This window comes from Mus caroli, chromosome 1, assembly GCF_900094665.2.
Source record: "Mus caroli chromosome 1, CAROLI_EIJ_v1.1, whole genome shotgun sequence".
In the NCBI taxonomy this organism is placed as follows: domain Eukaryota; kingdom Metazoa; phylum Chordata; class Mammalia; order Rodentia; family Muridae; genus Mus; species Mus caroli.
Window position 1 is genome coordinate 562,232 of NC_034570.1, and position 20,124 is coordinate 582,355.

General features: G+C 41.3%; 1 protein-coding gene across 1 annotated transcript in view; it reads right to left on the reverse strand.

Moving 5' to 3' along the window:
- Xkr4 (XK related 4) overlaps nt 1–12,478 on the reverse strand; it is a 426,250-nt gene extending 413,772 nt beyond the window's left edge. Inside the window, exon 1 of the mRNA XM_021171114.1 lies at nt 11,532–12,478. Coding sequence (XP_021026773.1) covers nt 11,532–12,328 — 797 coding nt within the window. The 5' untranslated portion in view covers nt 12,329–12,478. The remainder of the gene's footprint in view (nt 1–11,531) is intronic.
- Nucleotides 12,479–20,124: the final 7,646 nt, after the last annotated feature.

Sequence of the window (20,124 nt, forward strand, 5' to 3'; positions counted from 1 at the left end):
GTTAGAACTAAACCTCTAATTTTGGCCTTCTTCTCAATGTCTGATCATAAAGAAACTGTATATTCTGAGCAAAAAACAGACCTACTTCCATCTGGCTATATGTTTTGAAGCACAAGAGTTACACTTTGCATTTTGATGCCCTTAACTTTTAATTATGACGTACCTTTACCAAAGACCAAAAGGACCTGTGCACTGTGCTGTGTTCCTTCCCAACCTCAGATTAGGCACAGACCACACACAAATCCCAATTTCTTGAACAAAAGGATCCTTTATTAAACAGGATAGACAAGATGACTGAATCTCAATGGGCATGACCAGCAGCAGTTGGCTCTGCAGGAGTGTTTTCTTGTTTGTTTTGTTTCATTTATTTTGGTTTTGGTTTTCTTTGTTTTTGAGACAGAGGTTCTCTGTGTAATAGTCCTTGCTGTCCTGACCAGGCTGGCCTCAAAGTCACAGAAGGTGCTGGGATTAAAGGCATGTGCCACCACACCTACCTGACCAGGAGTAGTTTTTAATGAGAAAAAAATAGGGAATGGAAGTCTGTGCTATGGGGAGATGGTAAGTTCATCTTGGACACATTGGTCAGAATAGCTAAATAAAGAATTTTGACAGCTGGACCTTGGTAGTCAGCTTCAGGAACAAGGAAGTGGTCTAATAAGGGAGTCTATCCTTTCAGAAAGTGGGGTTTATGGTGGGGGAGGCAAGGCCCACAGATGCCATTATGGGGACTGTTAGAGTCCTTCAAAGGCTGATCATCCATAACCTGAAAAGTCTGAGTATGGAATGCTTCGAACTCTGAAACCCTTTGACTATAACCTGACACAGGTAGAAATCTCAGCTTGTGCATATGGATAATATCTTAGTTTGATTTCTGTTGCTGTGATAAAACATTCTAACCAAAAGCAACTTGAGTAGGAAAGGGTTTATTTGGCTTACAGGTTACAGTCCATCAGCAGGGGAAGTCAAGGTAGGAACTGAAGGCAAAATCCTGGAGGCAAGAACTGAAGCAGAGGCCATGGAGATGCTGCTTCCTGGCTTGCTCATAGGCTCTTGTGCAGCTTCCTGTTTTATACATCCAAGATGACCCGCCCAGTCATGACATTGTCTATATTGGACTGAGTCATCCACATATATCATCAATCAAGACAATGTCCCACAGACATGCCCATAAACCAATCTGGTGGAAGCAATCGGTTTCTTCTCCTCAGGTGTCTCTAGTTTGTGTCAAGTTGACAAAAACTAAACCATACAAGTGTTTGTGAGAGTTATGTCTGTTCTTTGATGTGTCAAGATAAGCAATTTGGCTTCATGAATAAAATTATTCTAAAAAATGCATAAAATTACAAACAACCATGTGTATAAACTGCATTGGAAGCATACATGAATTGTGTTCAGACTTGGATCCCACCCCTAAGGCTTTAATTATGCATATGTAAATATTCAGAACTCCATTAAAAAATGGGAAATCTAAGACAGTTTTCCTCTCAAAATTTTTGTTAAGGTACACTCAAATTTTACCACATATTTATATATGGCCCTTGTTCTACATTCTTTCCATTCAATGATGTGTGCTTGCTTGGCTCCTCTGAATGGTGATTTCCTATTTTGTTTTGTTTTATTTTGTTTTGTTTTGTTTTGTTTTGTTTTGTTTTGTTTCCTTATACTATAAAATTGTCAGTATGGTTTTTGATGCTGAGGTCCTGTTCTCAAATTGGATCTTGATCTGTCAGTAAAGAAAAGCCATGGGCCAATTGCTGGGTGGAAGGTACAGGTGGGTCTTCCAGTTCCCTGGAAGAAAAAGGGAGACACAAGGAAGGAAAGAAAGAGTTTTGCCATGCTTTGGAGGGAGAAGAAGCCAGAAGCTATGTAAGGTACACTACTACTATAGGTGGGTAGTCAGGGATGTTTGGCAGGAGCTAGATGGGGGTAGCCACTGATGTTTAGGACAGGTGAGAGGTACAAAGTTAAGAGTATTGATAAGGGCATAACTGTCCAGGCAAAAGATAGTAGCACCCAACAATTGTACCAAGAAGAGAAATTGAAAATGAACAACTGTGTGTGTGTGTCTTTTATCCAAGAATACAAGGGAAATTGGGTGGAGTCTGATAGTGTGGCCACTGCCTTGAAGAAAGGTGAGTAGAACAAAGGTACAACACAAAATATCAAGTCAAAAACTTTCTGACAGTGCAGCCCACTGGCACTCTGAATATTGAGTATGTCTCATTAGCCTGATCACTTCTGCAACTCAAACTTTGCTTCTTTTTGCAGACACACCTAATAGGAATTTGGGAAGACTAATAAAGCACTACTCTAAGCTTGATGGTGACATAGTTTAATAATGCCATCATTGTTGATTCACCACTCCTGATCCTAAGATTTGAAAGCCCACCTACTAGATATGGAATAAAATTCTCTGATTTTGTTTACTTCCCTCTTTGCTAAATTTCTTCTTTCTCCAGCTAATAGAAGTGGACCTATGGATAGTTCTTATGTCCAAACCAGAGAATGTTTGGGTATGATTGTCTGATAAAATCAGGCTCCTGCCTCCCTACTCAAGTGATTTCAATCTTAAGGTGGGAAAATAACATTACTTTAGCTAACTTGTTGTTGCTGTTTGTTTTTCAAAATAAAAACATATCTAATGTGTATGCTCTCATTAGTCAGTGCCAGGCTACTATCTTAAGTCTTGAATAAATGTTGAGCCAGACCATCACTTTATCAGTAGAAAAATAACCACCACAGGTTACTTGTGACTGCCAATTTTAATAGTAGTATCTCCCTTAGAAATATAAAGCCTCAGGAGATTCACTTCTCATCTGTGCTACAGTACCAGCTACAATGGTGATAAATTGTTTGGGGAAAGCCTTTTTGAATTGACCTACATTTTCTAAATGATGGATATTAATTTTACTTTTGCAAAACAGGAAATTAATTAACAAGCTGAAAGTCTATTAAGACAAAACAAGCCTTTCCAAGTTCTTTCCTCTGCTTCCCTGAAGATCCCTTCTGTAACACTGTCACAACAATAGAATGTAGTGCCAGGAACTAATGGTAGACTGCCTTGGGACCATTATGCTCCAACTGCCCCCTTGGCTTTGATTGTTTATTCTCTGCTACAAGAGAGATAGGAGATCTGAAAAGAATTGAGCCTCGAACTGAGATCTTTATTCATGACTATTGTCAAAGCTGCAAAGGGAAAGGGAGAGTCAAGTTGTGCTTTCAACATAAATGAAATCTCTCAGATTGGTAGCTCAGATAGGTGTTGTCCCTTATAAATATAGTACACTTGATAGGAAGTTAAAGCAAAATCATCTAAAGTCTTCTACAAGGCATATTCCCTGTCTACCCCACTTTTCTATATGTGGATGACTTTGTTTGAATCATCCTTACATACCTCACACATTGCCCACTGTTGTGCTTGTACAAAAGGAATCCCCTGGCAAAGAAATTCAGCATGTGTGTAAATGGAACAAAAGAAGCAGAACCAGTTCAAGCAGTCTGCTTATGAATTACAAAGGCTGGGACATACTTTGACATATTACTCAGTTCAGAATTCTTAAAATAGGTGCTTAATTTTTTTTTTACAACTTTTAAAATCTCAAATGTTGGCATGGAATTAGAATTTACTCTATTCAGGAATCCAGATAGCTCCTACCCAAGGAAGGTTGATGCATGCATCTTTTGTAACAGAGTGCAATCTGTCCCCAAATGGGCCTGAGTATGACATCTCACAGAGAGCTTAAATTCAGTTTCCAGCACATTGTCAGTGACAGTATAACCCAATTTTAATTGTAAAGTAAATCTAGCTTTGGCAATGGTCTTCTTACTATCTGTGCAGAGAACTTATCCAAAGCCTCAGAAGCACTGTTCTTATTTGTTAATGACAGAGCTCCAGCTGGCCACACTATTTGTAGATGGCAATTTTGAATTCCCAAGTCTGTTTTAGAGTTGGTGAATACAGCACTTTTAGCATCCATTTCCAATAATTTAGTATGTGCTTTCATGAGAAATTTTATTTGTTTGGAACTAAAATTTGAGAATGACATAATGTCAGGTGCATTACAGTTTATAGTTCTTTCCTCATGCGCAAGTTATGTCAGTTTATAGAAGTTCTGACACCATTACTATCAAATCTGAAAAGGCCACTGTAAATCCCTGGTGACTTACAGAAACAAAAGAGTCTATTTCAAGGGCCCTGAAGGAACTAGTATGGACTTCCTCATATATACACTCTGGGAATCAGACGCATAAAAGAATTTACAGCATGAATAGAATCAGAATTCTAGACTTTGAAAGAACTTTAGATAATATTTTTGATCATGGGTATCCTTTAAACCAGAACCTAAGAATAAGATAGATGAACTAAAAGATCTAAATTTTGAGGCATTATGGAAGCTGTGCTATATCTTATGTACAGAGTGCCACATATCCTAGCAAACACAGGTGAAGCTTCAGCTACTGCATGGCTAAGCTATCTCATCTGAAACCAGGTTTAGTTCGAAAGGATAAACGAATCTCTTAATATTCCCATCAGTTGCAAGCTAAACATAACTTTATCTGTCTGCTTGGGAGGTATACAAAGCTAATTGTGTCAGTTTAAATCACTAATTTCATCCACCTTAATCTTACTCTAGAGTCCTTTGACATCATCATTTTCTCTATGGATACTGTGTATATGGAATTATGGTTTATGACAGCAAGGCTACAAACTTTGAAAAGGAGATTGAGACCCCAAAAGACATCTTTCCACATGAAAGGATATTATCAGTCAAATATAAATGGGATTTGAAAACTAACACTGAACCCAAAGCTTCCCCAAGCTCACTGCTCTATTAGCAAGAATAGAGCAGTAACCTGGGCTTCTAGATGCATTTTTTTCCTTCAGATAGTGACTATAAAAATAAAATTTACTCCTTCTTCCCTAGCATTTGCAAACTAAAAAAGGGTAGGCTAATTTATTCTATCCTTTCTAGAAAGCACTGCATCATTTCCAATACATTATACCATTTAAAAACAAAAACAAAAAAACAAACAGCAAACAACACAGCAGCAAGCACAGCCTGGGTTTTACCAACAGTTCATGACAAGCTGAGTGAGATTTGTTTTCTTTATGTAAACCATGAGAACTTCATCTAGACTCTGGTGGTCTCCTCTCCAATGGACCATATGATAAAGGTATTAAAGATACCTTCTAGTAGATGGAATGAGGTGAGGCTTTGTTAGGGTGGTCAAATTCATGAAGGATCCTGATCAAATATATCAAGAGCAGCCAAGAATTGTTGGACATGATTTTCCTTGAGATCTATCAAGAACTGCAAACTCAGAGCTGATAAGTACTTTCTCTTCTCACTACTAACTCTGTGCACTACCTCACACTTCACATTGTAGAGCAACCAATCCTATCCTAAGGACTGAGACTTGCCTTTGAAGGTCTAGTGAGTCTACTACATGACTTTCTAAAACTAGTAAAAGAAATGGGCAGTCTCATTAGCAAGTGAGTATATGAAGACAAGTCACTGCACAGTTAAATGGTAACTTGTGCTATTTAGACCTACAGATTATCTGGTTCATTATGTAAGTTGTAAAATGTTGTCAATGTGAATATTTAAAGATTTATTTATTATATTTGATGAGTGTTTGGCTTATATGCATGTCTGGACACTACATGTGGAGTGCCAGTGGAGGTTTGAACTGAGCATCAAATCCCCTGAGACTGCAGTTACAGACAGTTGTGAGCTGTCAAGTAGATGCTGGGAATTCAACAAAGGTCCCCTGCAAGAGCAGCCAGTACTCTTAACTAGTGAGTCATCTCCCAAACTCCAATAAGGATTTTTTTAAAGTAACTGATCAAAACCCTTCAAAATTACTACTACCTAAATGATTAATAGATACACAGTCACATAGGTCCTATATTCAATCACCTTATTAAGTTAGGCTGAGATGCTCTGGAGGAATAATAAGTATAAGATGTTCTTTCTCATGTAGCAAATAAGTTAGCTCTGAACTTTTCCTTTAGTTATCAGAAGAATGCCACACAGAGATACCTACCAATGGTAAATTATTCCAACTCACAGAGAAATCCAAGTAAATTCACAGGGAGCTCTTTCTGTGTGGATTTATAGCCATCAGCTAACTCCGAGATCACTCAGGGCCATTGCAGGGATTTGTGATGCTCCAGGGAAGAAAGTGGTGCCATAAAGCAACAGATAGCTTTAAACCAGCACAAGTGCTGGATTGAAGGAAAAAGTCTTTCTGCTTCCTTTACCCATAAAAAGCTTAGTTTGGAGCTGGATATAATGACGGAAATGGTCACAAAAGCTCAAGAAAAGAAAGAGAAACCCTTCAATATATGGGGTTTCTTTATAAATTTCAATAATACCCCAAATATTTCCACATGCAGCACACCCCTCCACTAACAGGACAATTGTTTCAACCTTAGCTCTAAGGTTTTTAGTTGTTGAGGCATCCCTCTAACAGAAAGTGGGTGTTTTTTGTTACCTGATTCCTTTTAAAATCTCTTTCCATGACTTGCATCCTTTTGTCTTTCTGTCTGTTTTTGTTAGTTTTATTGGTATAGATTCAAAGTGCTCCACCAGTGAAGCCACTGGCTCATACTTCCCTATTCATTTGGCAGACTGCCTCCACATTAGTTTATCTCTTTCCACGATAAGTCGATAAGTCTTCACCTTTCATCAGAGCACCCTAAGATTTTCCTACTTCTTTTCTTCCGCTACCATCACCCTCAGCTTTGCCAGCCATTTTTAGCTTGACTCATCCCCTCAACTGTGAATATTAAAGTCTAGAATCTACACAAAACCATGTGACCTACAGAGGATAATATTTAGAAGTCTCTGTTTCAATGTCCATATATGTAAAATGGATGTACTACCTCCAACATTAGTTGAGGATCAAATAAAAATATAGAACAAGCTTTTAATAGATTTTTTAAGTACTAGCAAAATTGTTTCTAACAGATCAAGAAATGTAAATATCTACCAAATCCTACCATATCCTACCATATTCTACCATATCCTAGGGGAAAATCTCTTTAAAACAACAGCAAACACTCAAATACATTTTGTTCCACAACTTTCTTTTGTATTATGTATAGACAGAGCTAGATAGTCTATTTCTTTGAGAAATAACCCTTCAATATATGGGGTTTCTTTATAAATTTCAATAATACCCCAAATAAAGCCCTGTGAGGTTCATGCATTTATGAATGGAAGAGATATTTTTGAATCAGAGGAAATAATGACATCTCTTCTGAGACTTTTAACTGTGAAAAATTGCTTTGAATAAAACAATGTTATAACACATTTGCAAGCCCTTGTCCTTTATAATCCTTCAAAGGTTCCTCCTAGACTTCAGAATAAAATCTCACTACCTTTCATTATCTAGTACAAAAAAATTATTCAGTCTTTTCTCTAACTACTCATCTGAAAACTGCATTTGGGAACACACAGTGTGTCCTGATCATTTTTTTTTTTTGATCAGTATTTATGCTTTGTGGTACTCAAGGCTCTAAAGTGAATCATAATGTTTTCTCATCATTTAAGCTTTTATAAAGACATCTTCTGCCTCACATAAACCATCAAGGTTGTTTTAATTTCTTGTTTCTATTGAAGGACTTAAACTTATTATTTTGTGTATATTCTGTCTTGAGAAAGCAGATACTTCAAAGTACTAGAATAGTGTATTTAGTATCTAGAAAAGTGTGTTAGTATCTAGACAAAAGTTAGTATGTAGATTAGTGTCTTTCACATTGTAGATATTCAATATAGGCTGATTAAATAAAATAATCTGTATTCACAAAGAAGAAACACAAATAGACAAAAAAAGGTTATTTAATTAACTAGCAAATGGCACCAATAATGTCAGGATTTAGGACTAATGCTGACTCAGTAATCCATATATTTTAGAAGTTTACAGGGTGACCTATGTTCTGTTTTGTGCATCTTATCTCTAGGAACAACATTATTTGCAATTGCTATTTGCACATTCACATACGTTGTACCACCTATTCATAAGAGCTAACATAGGATCATGCTACAAAGCCAGGACTCAATGAAACAACCCAGTGATGTAGCCAGAGTAGTATAGGACTGGACTGTGAGCACACGTCTGTAGTCTGCCCTTATCTGAAGTGTGTCTACTGAAGAGATCCCTCCACCAATCTAAACTGTAACTCTCTTTCTACCTTCCAACCTCAGAGCAGAAAAATCATCATTTTCACATACTGTTGTCATGATCTTCCAAGTGGACACAGGAAGTTAGCCAATATTATATCACTGTTTTAACCCAGGCTTAGGAATGGCACAAAATAACTTTCCTTTGCAGACCTTAACATTAAAGGCAGAGTTAACAGATGTGCCATTCATGATTCCCACTGGCTGATCTGCATTCTTCTGAAATTATATAAAGAGGATAATAAAGAGCATGTTCTCATTCATTTGCAGGCACAGTTCCTTAAAGCAATTGTTGCCCTTCCCACGTGGAAGCAAAAGCTCACTTCATTATTTTGTATGGCTCCTTCCCAGAACCACTTCCTATGACTTTAAAAGCTTCCATTAATTTCCCATTAGTAAACGTTAATTAAAATGAGCATGTATCATTGCTTTTAGCAGTTTTATTCATAATACATATGTAACACATGCAAATTTTGTTCACAATGTTTCAAGTGGCTTATTTCAGAACAAACAAACACATGGATGTTATTTTTAAAAGATTTTAGCTATAGAAAGATTTTAGACTCTGATCCTTCTCTAAAATACCTACAATTTCCTGACAATGCAATGAAAAGTTAGCAACCCTGATAAAAAAAAACTATCTTATCCAAGACAGCAGCGCTTTAAAACATGAATAATGACTTCTGGGCTCTAAAACACTCAGTACCCTGGTGTTAGTGCAGTATTTGGATAGAATGCTTTGAAAAGGAGAACTGGAACCGGCCAAGGAATGCTTCTAATTTAAAGATGTATGGTAGTCTAAAATGGTACACAGGATCCAATGCAATAATCTTAGGTGAGCCCCTTTCTACTAGTTATTATGAAAGGTACATGCCTCCCTACAAAGTTCTAGTCACATGTTTAACATGGAGAGACTGAAACATATCAAAAAAAGCATCTGAGCATTGAATTCCACATTCTGCCTCATTCTTTTCAGTTATATACATTCAGTCAAAGTAATTTAGAAGAATATTTTCAAAAAATAAAGAGGCTATTTTTAGATCACAGCTGTATAAGATTAACAGGAGATTACTCAAATATCTTCAGCAAAACCAAATAATGGGTTGTACAGCAATTCAGATTTCCACAGCGAACATCTCATTAGACAGTGATGAAAAAGGCCTGATAGTTCCAAAAGGAACAGTTCAACTCAGATGAGCTATTATCAAAATAAACCTCAGCATCTCTCAGGAATATTTTGTAGGGACCTTAACAAAAAGGGAGCCATGTGTTTCTCCAAGGTTCAACCAGCAACACAGTTGTCTGACAGACTGTGGTCTTCTTTATATGTTCAGCCCTACCCTTTCACCCTTTGCCCTTCATGGGCCCTTCATTAGATCCACTGACCCAGTGGCTACTGTCTCATTGTAATATTTTTCTCCACATTTTCATACTTCTCACTTTCTCAGCATCATTTCCTGAAGAGAAGAAGCATTATTTTCAATTGGTAAACTGTTTAGATTCAAAAGTCTAATAAATGTTACAATTAAAATGACTTCTTCAGTACACTGAGTTTAACACCACGTGCTTTTCAGAAAATGTCAATCTGTCGGAGGCACACACAGGTGTTTAGTGACAATAACTAATAAGCACTTATATTGCTGATTTACAGATAATTAAAAGGAAGTGATTTCAGAATATTTTATAGTTTTCACAAGTTACCAAATAGGTTGGTAAGTTTTTGGTACCACACTGCTAGATTAAAACTACTAATCCTGAATATCGTAGCCACTAAATAACTTCAGTACTTCAATAACCCTTCTAGTTCTTCCTCATAATTAAAGAATACCCAACTTGGACCTTCAATACTTTTCTGTAGGAAATTGAGACGCCACAGTTAAACTGATGTTTTAGAAAGTCTCCCAGAGTCTGAAATATATATGTTTCCACATCAATTTGTCTAACAGTACAGCATGCATCACTTTACCAGAAAGTATCTTCTCTAAATACGTTCTAAGGCAAGAGGTCTAGGGCCATGCTCACTCTGCTTTACAGATATTGGTTCTAGGAAGAGCAATGGGATTACTACAGTTACTCTCCTCAGACAAGGACGCTGTTGTTCGCCAGAAAGAGAAGTGTGTGAATCTATGCTACAAATGCTCTGAGCTGTTTCTTCATGGGATACTTCATCATGCCAATGGCTTAGAATGTCTTTCATCATTTAAAAAAAAAAAACAACCAAGCAAACAAACAAAAAACAAAAAACGTACAGGTGAAAGTACAGAGTTCAGGCCAGTATCAGCCCACTTGGTAGGAAGTTTCCACTCATTACACTACATAGTTACTACACTGCTTTAGAGCCAAGAAGTCTCTAGGGTAACAGCCTCTATATTTTTCTAAACATATATGTTTAATGTGTTAAACATTGTGTTCCAAAGCTTCTAAACACAGAGAAGTCAAAAGAATAGATTTCTGAGCATATTGTCCCACCACATTCCTACATCTGTGCAGTAATGCCTGAGTGATGGCTCCACCCTGCCCAACAAGTTAAGTCTTGCACTTCAGTGTATAAGCAAAGTGACAACTATGTAAAGAGACTTGGTGGATCAAGTGAGAAGCAGTAAATCAGCCAATGAAAATGCACAATTAAAGTTTGACCAATGTACTTGCTACCCCTTTTCTAAAGATTCCCAGTTACATGTGAAAGTCAAACTAGGGATGCTACCAGGTAACCAGAGGAGCAATATATACGTCAGAGTCTGATCACTTATGCACACACACTCACACACAACATAAATGATATATGTTCATTCATTATATATATATATATATATATATATATATATACATATACGTCAAATATTTATTAACACTACTTTGAGCTCAGTACTTCTTTAGCTGTTATCATCCAAATATGGGCACCTTTGAGCAGTAACAAGTCCTATTTAATTAGAATTGTAATCCTACTCAACCCCAGCACAAAGGAAACCATCCAAAGTACAACACACCAAGAATTCTACATAATGAAAATGACTTTTTAGTAAGTGTGAGAGGAATCCTCTACTAGTGAAATATTAAGTCTACAATCGGGGGAGAACTTGTAGCATACATAGAAAAGCTAGTCTATGAGAAGATGGGAAACGTGACAGACTACAAACACGTTCCTGCGTGCCCTTCCTTGGTTTCTTTTTCCTCACCTAGCATGAGTTAGGTAGGGAGCAGTTTAAAAAAGAAAATAACCACAGAGTGACTTGGCTTACTAGTCATTAGGAAAGATTTCATGCAAAAGTAGAACAGTGGACATGGTGGGCAGGCATGTAGGAACAGTAGTAGTCTCTCTCAACCCCCACCCTGATACAGTACCTCCAGATTTGGCCAAGCTGCAAGATGTGGATGAGTGACTGCAGGAGCCAGATGCAAAAGGAGCAGGACGCAGACCTGTGTTTGCCGCTGGTCCGGGTGGCCCCGTTGCTGTTGCTGCCGGTGTTGGTGGCGGCGATGTTGCTCTTGCTGGCGTTGGATGCTTGCCTCTGCGGCGTGGAAGGACGAACCTCGCCTTCCCCGGCTGCAGACCCACTGCTGACCACCGTCTTGCAATCTGCTCCAGCCTGCTGGCAGCTGGAGGTGGTGGTCGTGGAGCTGTCCTCGGTGCTGAAATCGTGCACAAACCAGCGGAAGCTGAACACTTGCACAGAAAGGGAGCCCAGCACCACGAAGAAGAGGGTGAGCCCAAACCACCAGCGCTGGCCACGCAGGTAGTAGTCCACCGCGAGCCAGATGTCCGTTCCCACATCCGCGAAGTACACGGCCACGGCGGCCAGGATCCAGAGGCAGTCCCACAGCGAGTAACGCCGCTGCTCCCTGCCCAGGCGCAGGCACAGCGCCGCAGAGCCCGCCCCGCTGCCCCGGCCGCCGCCGCCAGAGCCGCCCGAGCCAGCCGAGCCGCCGCTCCCTGCGCAGCAGCAGCAGCAGCGCGAGCAGCCACCGCCGTCCGGGCAGCAGCCGCCTCCGGCCGCCTCCGTGTCCTCGGCTCCGGACCCCGACGGCAAGCCTGGAGCCAGTCCTTGCACAGAGCCCGAATTGTCCGAGTTCTGCAGCGGGGTGAAAGCCACGTCGCTGCTCTTCTTCATCTTCAGCCTCCCGTCTGACTTAGCGGCCATGATGCCTCGGCAGCGGAGGAGAGCACTCCTTTATCTGACACCTGTCCCTGCTGTCTCCTCCTCCCGCCACCTCCTCGCCTCGCCCTGGCTTCCTTCCCCGGCCGCGCCGCTCCCCAGCTCCTACTCCAGCGCCCGCTCGCCCGCCGCCGCCCGCGGGGCTGGGCGCTGGGCCCGGCTAGCCGCACGCTCGGGACCCGCAGGAGCGCCGCCTGGCTGCCTGCGCGGAGCCCAGCTGCTCGCGCCGGCCCGCGCGCGCCCCTGACAGCCGCCCGCGCTCCGCGCCGGCCCGGCCCCGCGGCTGCAGCACGAGCCGCCGCCGCCGCCAGCAGCAGGAGCAGCNGCGGCCGCCGCGGAGCTCCTCGGACCTGCACATTCCTCTCCTCCCCTCGCGCGCGCTCCCTCCTCCCGCAGCCTCTCCTCCACCAGCTGACTCCGAGGGAGAGGATGACCTCATCCCTTCCCTTCCAGCTGCAGCCGCTCCCACCCCGGCTGGGGAGGGGCGAGAAGGAGGGCCCGGAGGAGGGGCCGGGATTGAGGGGAGCGGCGGGTGGGGGTGCCTGGCTGGCCAGTTCTGGGCGCGGAGGGCAACGGCAATCGGAGGCCCGGCCCAGGCTCGTGGGATATCGAAGAGCGTTGGGTGGATTTCCTCGAAGCTGGGGGGATGGGATGGGCAGAGCGCGCCGCGTGTTAGAGCCTTGGTGTTGGGTCACCGCCGAGGGTAGGGGGCAATGGACACAAGCGGGCGTGGCAGCAGCGAGGGCTGCGGAAGAAATGGTCTCTTTGTATTGTACCGGGCGCACTTGGCACCTGGCTGGGTGTGGTATGGTGCTAGGTGTGTTGCTGGCGAGGGTGAACACGCTTTAACTAGGAAGCTAGGGCTCCTGTACTGGCAGCGGTGGTGGGCGTGCCATGCTTCGGAGATCCTGGGTGGCACAGGACCTGCAGGGCTAGAACACCTAAAGCAAAGCTGGCAGCAGAAGGCGAGCCCTCGGGATAAGGAGAGGGCAGCCTCAGGGATGCTGTACTGCCAAACCCCAGCCTAGAGAAATGCGGAAGGCCCTATCTCAGGAGGTGGGTGCATGAAGCCCTGTCCCCGTGCGAGTTTAATGAGCCTGAGGCAGCAGCACTAGGCAGACACCATGGTGGGGCTACTCCTAACCGTAGGTGGGAAACGCTGCACTTCTGACCGCAACCTAGAGCGCGGAGGTGGGAGGAGGGACATGGCTAGTAACCAGGGAAAAGAGAACTAGCCCGGCCCTTGGACCCGCGCGGGGAGTGGCAGATCCCAAAGCTAATGCCACTTCTCTTATTCCAAAACTGCAATTACCTTCCCTTAAACCTATAAACGTGCAGACTTACTGTAGGGTCTCATAACTTCAGAAATGACTCAAATTTAATCTATTATCGAAGAGAATGTAATAAAATATGTTGCAGTTTAAAAACCAAAAAACAAACAAACAAACAAACAAACACCACCACCACCAAAACTACTTTAAATCCCAACAAAATATGGGATATCTTTTTTCTTTTTTTTTTTTTTCTTAAGTTAAGAAAACCCGTGCTTTAGCTTGCCTCACTTAGTTAGCTTTTCAAATGTAAGGGACAAAGAGGGTGATCCTTAAACTGCAATGTGACTCACACACTTTGAGTTCAGAGTAAGCTGGTGATACTGCAGGGAACAGTTCCAGTCAGCCTCTTTCCTTCCTTCCTTCCTTCCTTCCTTCCTTCCTTCCTTCCTTCCTTCCTTCCTTCCTTCCTTCCTTCCTCCCTCCCTCCCTCCCTCCCTCCCTCCCTCCCTCCCTCCCTCCCTCTCTCTTTCTTTCTTTTGGTTTTTGTTTTTTAGAGACAGGGTTTCTCTCTTGTAGTTCTGGCTGTCCTGAAACTCACTCTGTAGACCAGGTTGGCCTCGAACTCAGAAATCCGCCTGCCTCTGCCTCCCAAGTGCTGGGATCAAAGGCATGTGCCACCACTGCTCAGTCAGTGAGCCTCTTAATGGATCTGGAGATACAGGTTAACATTCCCTGTCCCCTGGGCTCTCCCCAGGGTAGTGTCAGGTGAGTTTTCATTCCTGCATAGTGACATTCTCTGAGTATAAAAACGCTCACTGACACACCACCTCGTGCTACAGCACTCCACCGCTTTAGCACCGACCTGACCAATGTGAGATTAATCTCACCCAGTGGATGCTCCAACAATTGTCCTCAAAGACTCGTGCCCAGGGCTTCTGCTGCTTGCTCTTTGCCTGACACCCTGGTATGTGGCCATTGGCCCACAAGTGGTTATATGTATGTGCTAAACCAATTTTTATAGTAAAAGATGGGTAGTAAGGATGAGAGGCAACCCAAGCCACTTAACTTCAGGCATTATAAAATTAATCTTCAACACTGGGCTATTTTGAATAGGAAGCTCCCTTTGGAAAATACCCTGGTTCTTTTTCTCCAGAATTCAAATCCATCTCTAGTGTACTGTGTCTGATGGTGCTTTGTGCCGAATCCACTAGGGAGATTTCTTAGGTAACTAGGTCCTCAGAGATTGAGTGTATTCTAGGTCAAGTGCAATGTCTTAAATTGTACCAGACTCAGGAAGCCCTGTAGAGTAGTTAAGAAGTTTGGTATCAGCAGACTGACACTTCCTGTAAAGCTGAAAGGGTTGAATCCTCTGCCCCCAACACAGCACTTGCAAAGACTATTTGCTCAATAAGTATTAGTGAAATGAATGCGTGAATTTCTAAAGAGAACATTCCATGACATGAAGAATGCTACAGTCTGTGCTGACAAATGTTCCCATGGAAACATAGAAATTATGAGAATTTTCTGGTAGATTCTAAAAAAAGATAACCAGTAATGGTTTGCTTACTAGTATATTTATTCAAAAACTACTTAGAGTCTCTGAAAAGAACTGACTACACATACCTAGAAGAAGTAGTATAGAGAGACCAGAGCAAAATATATTCATATGCAGACTCTGCTAATTACTGGCCTCATGATCCTGCCAAATTATTTAATAAACAAGATTAATATGAGGATTAGGTAAGATCATATATATTGCCAGGCTTCGTGTGCAATATTGCTCTCAATAGTCTCTAATCCCATTGATTTAGTAACCACATCTCAGAATTAGTTATTAATTCCACTTACTTCACCATAATCACCGCACCTGTCAAAAAAGACAGACATAATGGATAAGAGATCAAAGTTTAAACTCAGAGGGTTTTTTGGTCACTATACTTACCCTCCCTGCCTTTAATGCTCATTCTGTCTAAATTAGAGATTCTAGTCTCTGGAGTTCAGGAATGGCAGAACCACATTTTCCAAAGTACAAAGCAACAGTCCCATGTCAGATCCAGCACACTAATCACATTATTTTTGCTACCTCCCCTTTCCCATTTCTTCGACCCTTGTTACTTTAGGCCTAATTAACCCTTTTGTGTAGACTTTCAAACACAGTGACCACGCCCCTTACCTCAGAATCAACTGTTCAAAACAGATTCCTGGTCTATCAGAAATGTAATCTCATCTTAAGTGACCTTATCCTAGAGATTAATTCATATTGATATAAGCTAACATTATCATTACTCTGTAGCTTTATAATCTCAGCTTTAAGCATACTGTTTTGATTAGCCCCTTTCTATGGTCAGCTCATTCCAGAAACTACACTTGAATTTAGACTTTTCCACAATTTGTTTGCTTTAACCCTTTCTAATTACCATGCTTACTCATACTTAACACTGCTCAAATATATCTTAGTCTCTTACATGCATCATGATTGAGAAAACATCCCCCCCGACACACACACACACACACACACACACACACACACACACTGGTTAAAGCTTGCTTGCCACTTCCTTCCAGTCTGAGCCTTTGCAGTTGGTATTTATGCACAGCTACTGGCTAAGGTATGGGTATGCTTAACTACATCTCTTTTAGACCTTTGACTGTCAAACCAAAGTGGAACCTGAGGCTACTCAGCAAGCCCACAACATCTTTTTAACCTGTTCAGATTCTATCTACCAAAATTATTTTTTTGTTAGTTGGTTGGTTTTTCTCTTAAACTCTAGACATATTCTTTCCTTGCCCTCATTTCACTGACAAAAAATTGAAACACCATCAGAACAGAGCTCACACATTTCAGCATTTTATGTCACCTGCAGGCATCTATAGCCACTTCTTCCAATCCCTGTTTTCTTTCTAGCCATCTTTGCAGTTTTTGAAGGCTTTTTACAGAAAAATATTCCTGGACTTCCTTTCTTTTATTCTTTATCTCCCATCCTCTCTTGCACACACTCAGAAAGAAATAGCTATTCCCCAGGTACTGCCTTACCAAGTCACAGGTGTTCTGTGTCCAGTTCCTGAATCCCCTTATGAGGCTTGGTATATTTGACATAGGATACCATTCTTTCCTTGATGACTTCCCTTCTACACTATCTACCCACCCTTTTCTCCCCTCTGTTTCAGGGACTTTTCTTTCTTTTTCCTAATTCTATTTCTCTGCTAATTCTCCTTCATTTCCACTACTTTAAATAGACCAGTCCCTGTACTTTTCTTCATATACTCTTATTTTCTTAACAATTTGATGATAGCACAGTGGAAATACCCCTATATGATGGTGACTCCTGTACAACTGTAAGCTCTATGAGCTGTTTGAACATGATGCTATAGTCATTCTTTTTGGTGACTTTATTGTGTTCTTATATCTATCACCCTTCTCCACTCCAATCCCTTCCAACCCCCATCCCGCAACACTTGGTTAGAAGGGAAGGGCACCATGGATTTATTTAGACTATTTCTTACTGATTAGAGGTGTCAAATTCTTTTGGGCAAGTCCAATCTTTGTCATGAAGAAATTTCCAGTCAACAACTGAAGTTACAGCAAAAGCATTCAGCAACCAGGAAAAACAGCAGCAGGGACCAGTCACAGCAGGGGGAGCGAAAGCCTCTGTAACCTCTCAGGGGTATGACACTTTTATATTCTCTCAAGAGTCCCCAGAATTCCAAATGTAAACTATCTTCAGCAGACAAAATCATGCCCCTGACATACCATGTGAAAAAAATCATCTTCATCTGCTGTGGAAAATCTGAAACAGCCCCATGTCCCACACCTGGGGTTAAAATAAAAAAACATATTCACCTACTATAACGGTGTTTTCAAAGACACCAAAATTCTCACTACATGGCTTTTTCTTTGCTTTCTTACTTAGATTCTCAATAGATACTTCAAGCTTAAAATTGTCCAGAATTGAACCATGATCTATTCCTTTGTTTTCATTTCAGCTGACCTTTATTCTCAAGATTAAAACCAAACAAAAACAAAACATCAAATGAGTCATTTTCAACTGTATTTTTAAGACAAATAAAATCTACAAGAAGTTAATTTCTGGTGTTACTTTCTAAATATATTTTATTGACCTTTTCTCTTGTCTTCCTTGGTTATTCTCTGACTTTACTCACATGATTGCTCACCTGGATTCCCATTCTCTTACCCCCTTACCATTTTCTCCATTGCTTTCCCACCACCAGTACAACAGGTAGGGAAAGTCCTCTACAAAATAGGATGGACTAAAGAGCTGGGGCATGAGAAAAGAGGCAGTGGCACTCTGGGGGTTATGTTCAACATAAGTGCATGAAAATACCTTTATGTCACAGAACACCATGCAGCATGAATATGTGCAATAACATTTGAAGCATGTTGAGGAATATAGGAAAAATTAAGATGGCAGGGTACAGGTAAGCAGCAGCATATTTGAAAGCAGTTGGGATACTGGGGAGACACACTGAGGACTACAGTGGATAGAGACTTGGGGAAACCTAAAAAATGTGGTTACATAGTAGATGGTCAGAAGATTGTACCAGAGCTGAGTGCACTGAGTAGTATAGTAGAGGCACAGAATGGATAGATAACAGAAGAAAGAGAGAGGGACACATGAGGAAATAAAATGAAAAAGATGCTGAAGAGTTTGGAGTGAGTCATGCCATGGCTGCCCAGGTCACTGGCCATTATGACAAGGAAACACTATGATTTCTCAAGTGCTTGCTGGAGGTAAAGGTAGGAGCTATAACAGTAATCTTGAAAAGTTTACCCCATGAGATACTTTGGGAAATAAGTCCCTAATTTTTTCTTTACCTTGGAATTCAGAAGTATTGTCATACCACCCAGTCAGCATCTCTTAGGTGAACCAGAGTGTGTCCCGAGTGGAATATTATAGGAGCTTATTGAAGAAGCATACTATGGGATTTGGGTTGGAGTCCCAGAATAGAGTAGAGCTTATATTCCCTTTCAGACTGTTGCCTTGAGATCCAGTAACAGAGGTACTCAGAGACAGAACAAACACACAGATATATTCATAGCCTGGGACACAGAATTACAGCCAGAGTGATCATAGGCATACCAGTGGCCTCACCTCCACCAAGTGCAGCATGATACCCAGCCTTCCTTGTGGACTTTATGGAGTTCCCTGGGGATGGGGTTGGCATGTAGTTGGAAGGATGTCACCAAGCACAGCTCCAGAAATTGGCTGAGCTAAACTTTTCATAAAAAATCCCAACCTAGAGAATTCTGGTCTTCTGCTACTGTTTAGTAGTGAGCAGAAAAAAATAAAGCCATTTGAACCAGGTCCAATACAAGTCAGGTTACATGTTGTACCATGCTAGGTAGGTTATAGTCTAGCATGTCCTCATAGTTTCTCTGAGCTCAGTGTAAATGGAGGTCTCCCATTTTCAGCAGGGCTTCCTCTTCTCTATCTGACCTTATTTGGGGAGGCTGACCCTCAATTTTTTACCTGATGAATGTCACATTGTCCATGGCAAACCTTCAAGTTCAACTTCTTTCCTCATAAGAACTTGCCCAGCAAGTACCTCGGATTTCTTGAATGCCTCTCCATGCAAATGAGGCATTTCCAGTACTTTCATCTCTACCCAATGATTTTACATTCACCCGGAAAACTTCTCCTCACTCTTCAAGGATCATATATAGGCCTCGGTTACCTGAAATAACATGTATATGCACAAGCTGTTTCACTGAAGGTTGTCTAAGAGAGCTGTTTCATTGTGTATCAAATAAAAGAGCTGTTAGAGAAATGACAGAAGGAGCTGAAGGTGTTTGGAACCCCATAGGACGAACAACAATATCAACCAACCAGACACCCCCAGAGCTCCCAGGGACTAAACTACCAACCAAAGAGTACACATGGGCAGAACCATGGCTACAACTGCATATCTAGCAGAGGATGGCCTTGTCAGATATCAATGAGAGGAGAGGTCCTTGGTCCTGTGAAGGCTCAATGTCTCAGTGTAGGGGAATACCAGGATGTGGAAGCCAGAGTGGGTGGGTAGGGGAACACCCTCAAAGAAGCAGGGGAAGGGAGAATGAAATAGGGGATTTCTGGGTGGAAACTGGGAAAGGGGATAACATTTGAAACATAAATAAAGAAAATACACAATAAAAAATTCTAAAAGATCTGTGTTCGGTCTCTAGACAGGTTTTTTGATATTCTAACCAAGTCAGAAAACCTGCTAGATAAAATCCTAAAATGAGCTGTGGTAACTCTCTAGATAGTACAGCTCTTATAGACCAAAACCTAGTCTTCAGTTTGCATATCAGTTCAATCATTTGACGAGGTTCTCTTTTGATTATTCCATGAATCAGCATTTTAAGATCTGAGCCCCTTGGTTCTTAGAAAAAGACAGTAAGTAATTTTTGGTTTTTGTTTGTTTGATTTTTGTTTTTTGTTTTTAACAGAACAAGTCCTATGTGGTTCACTGAGCATAGCACTTGTAGTTGTCAAATCTAGATATAGA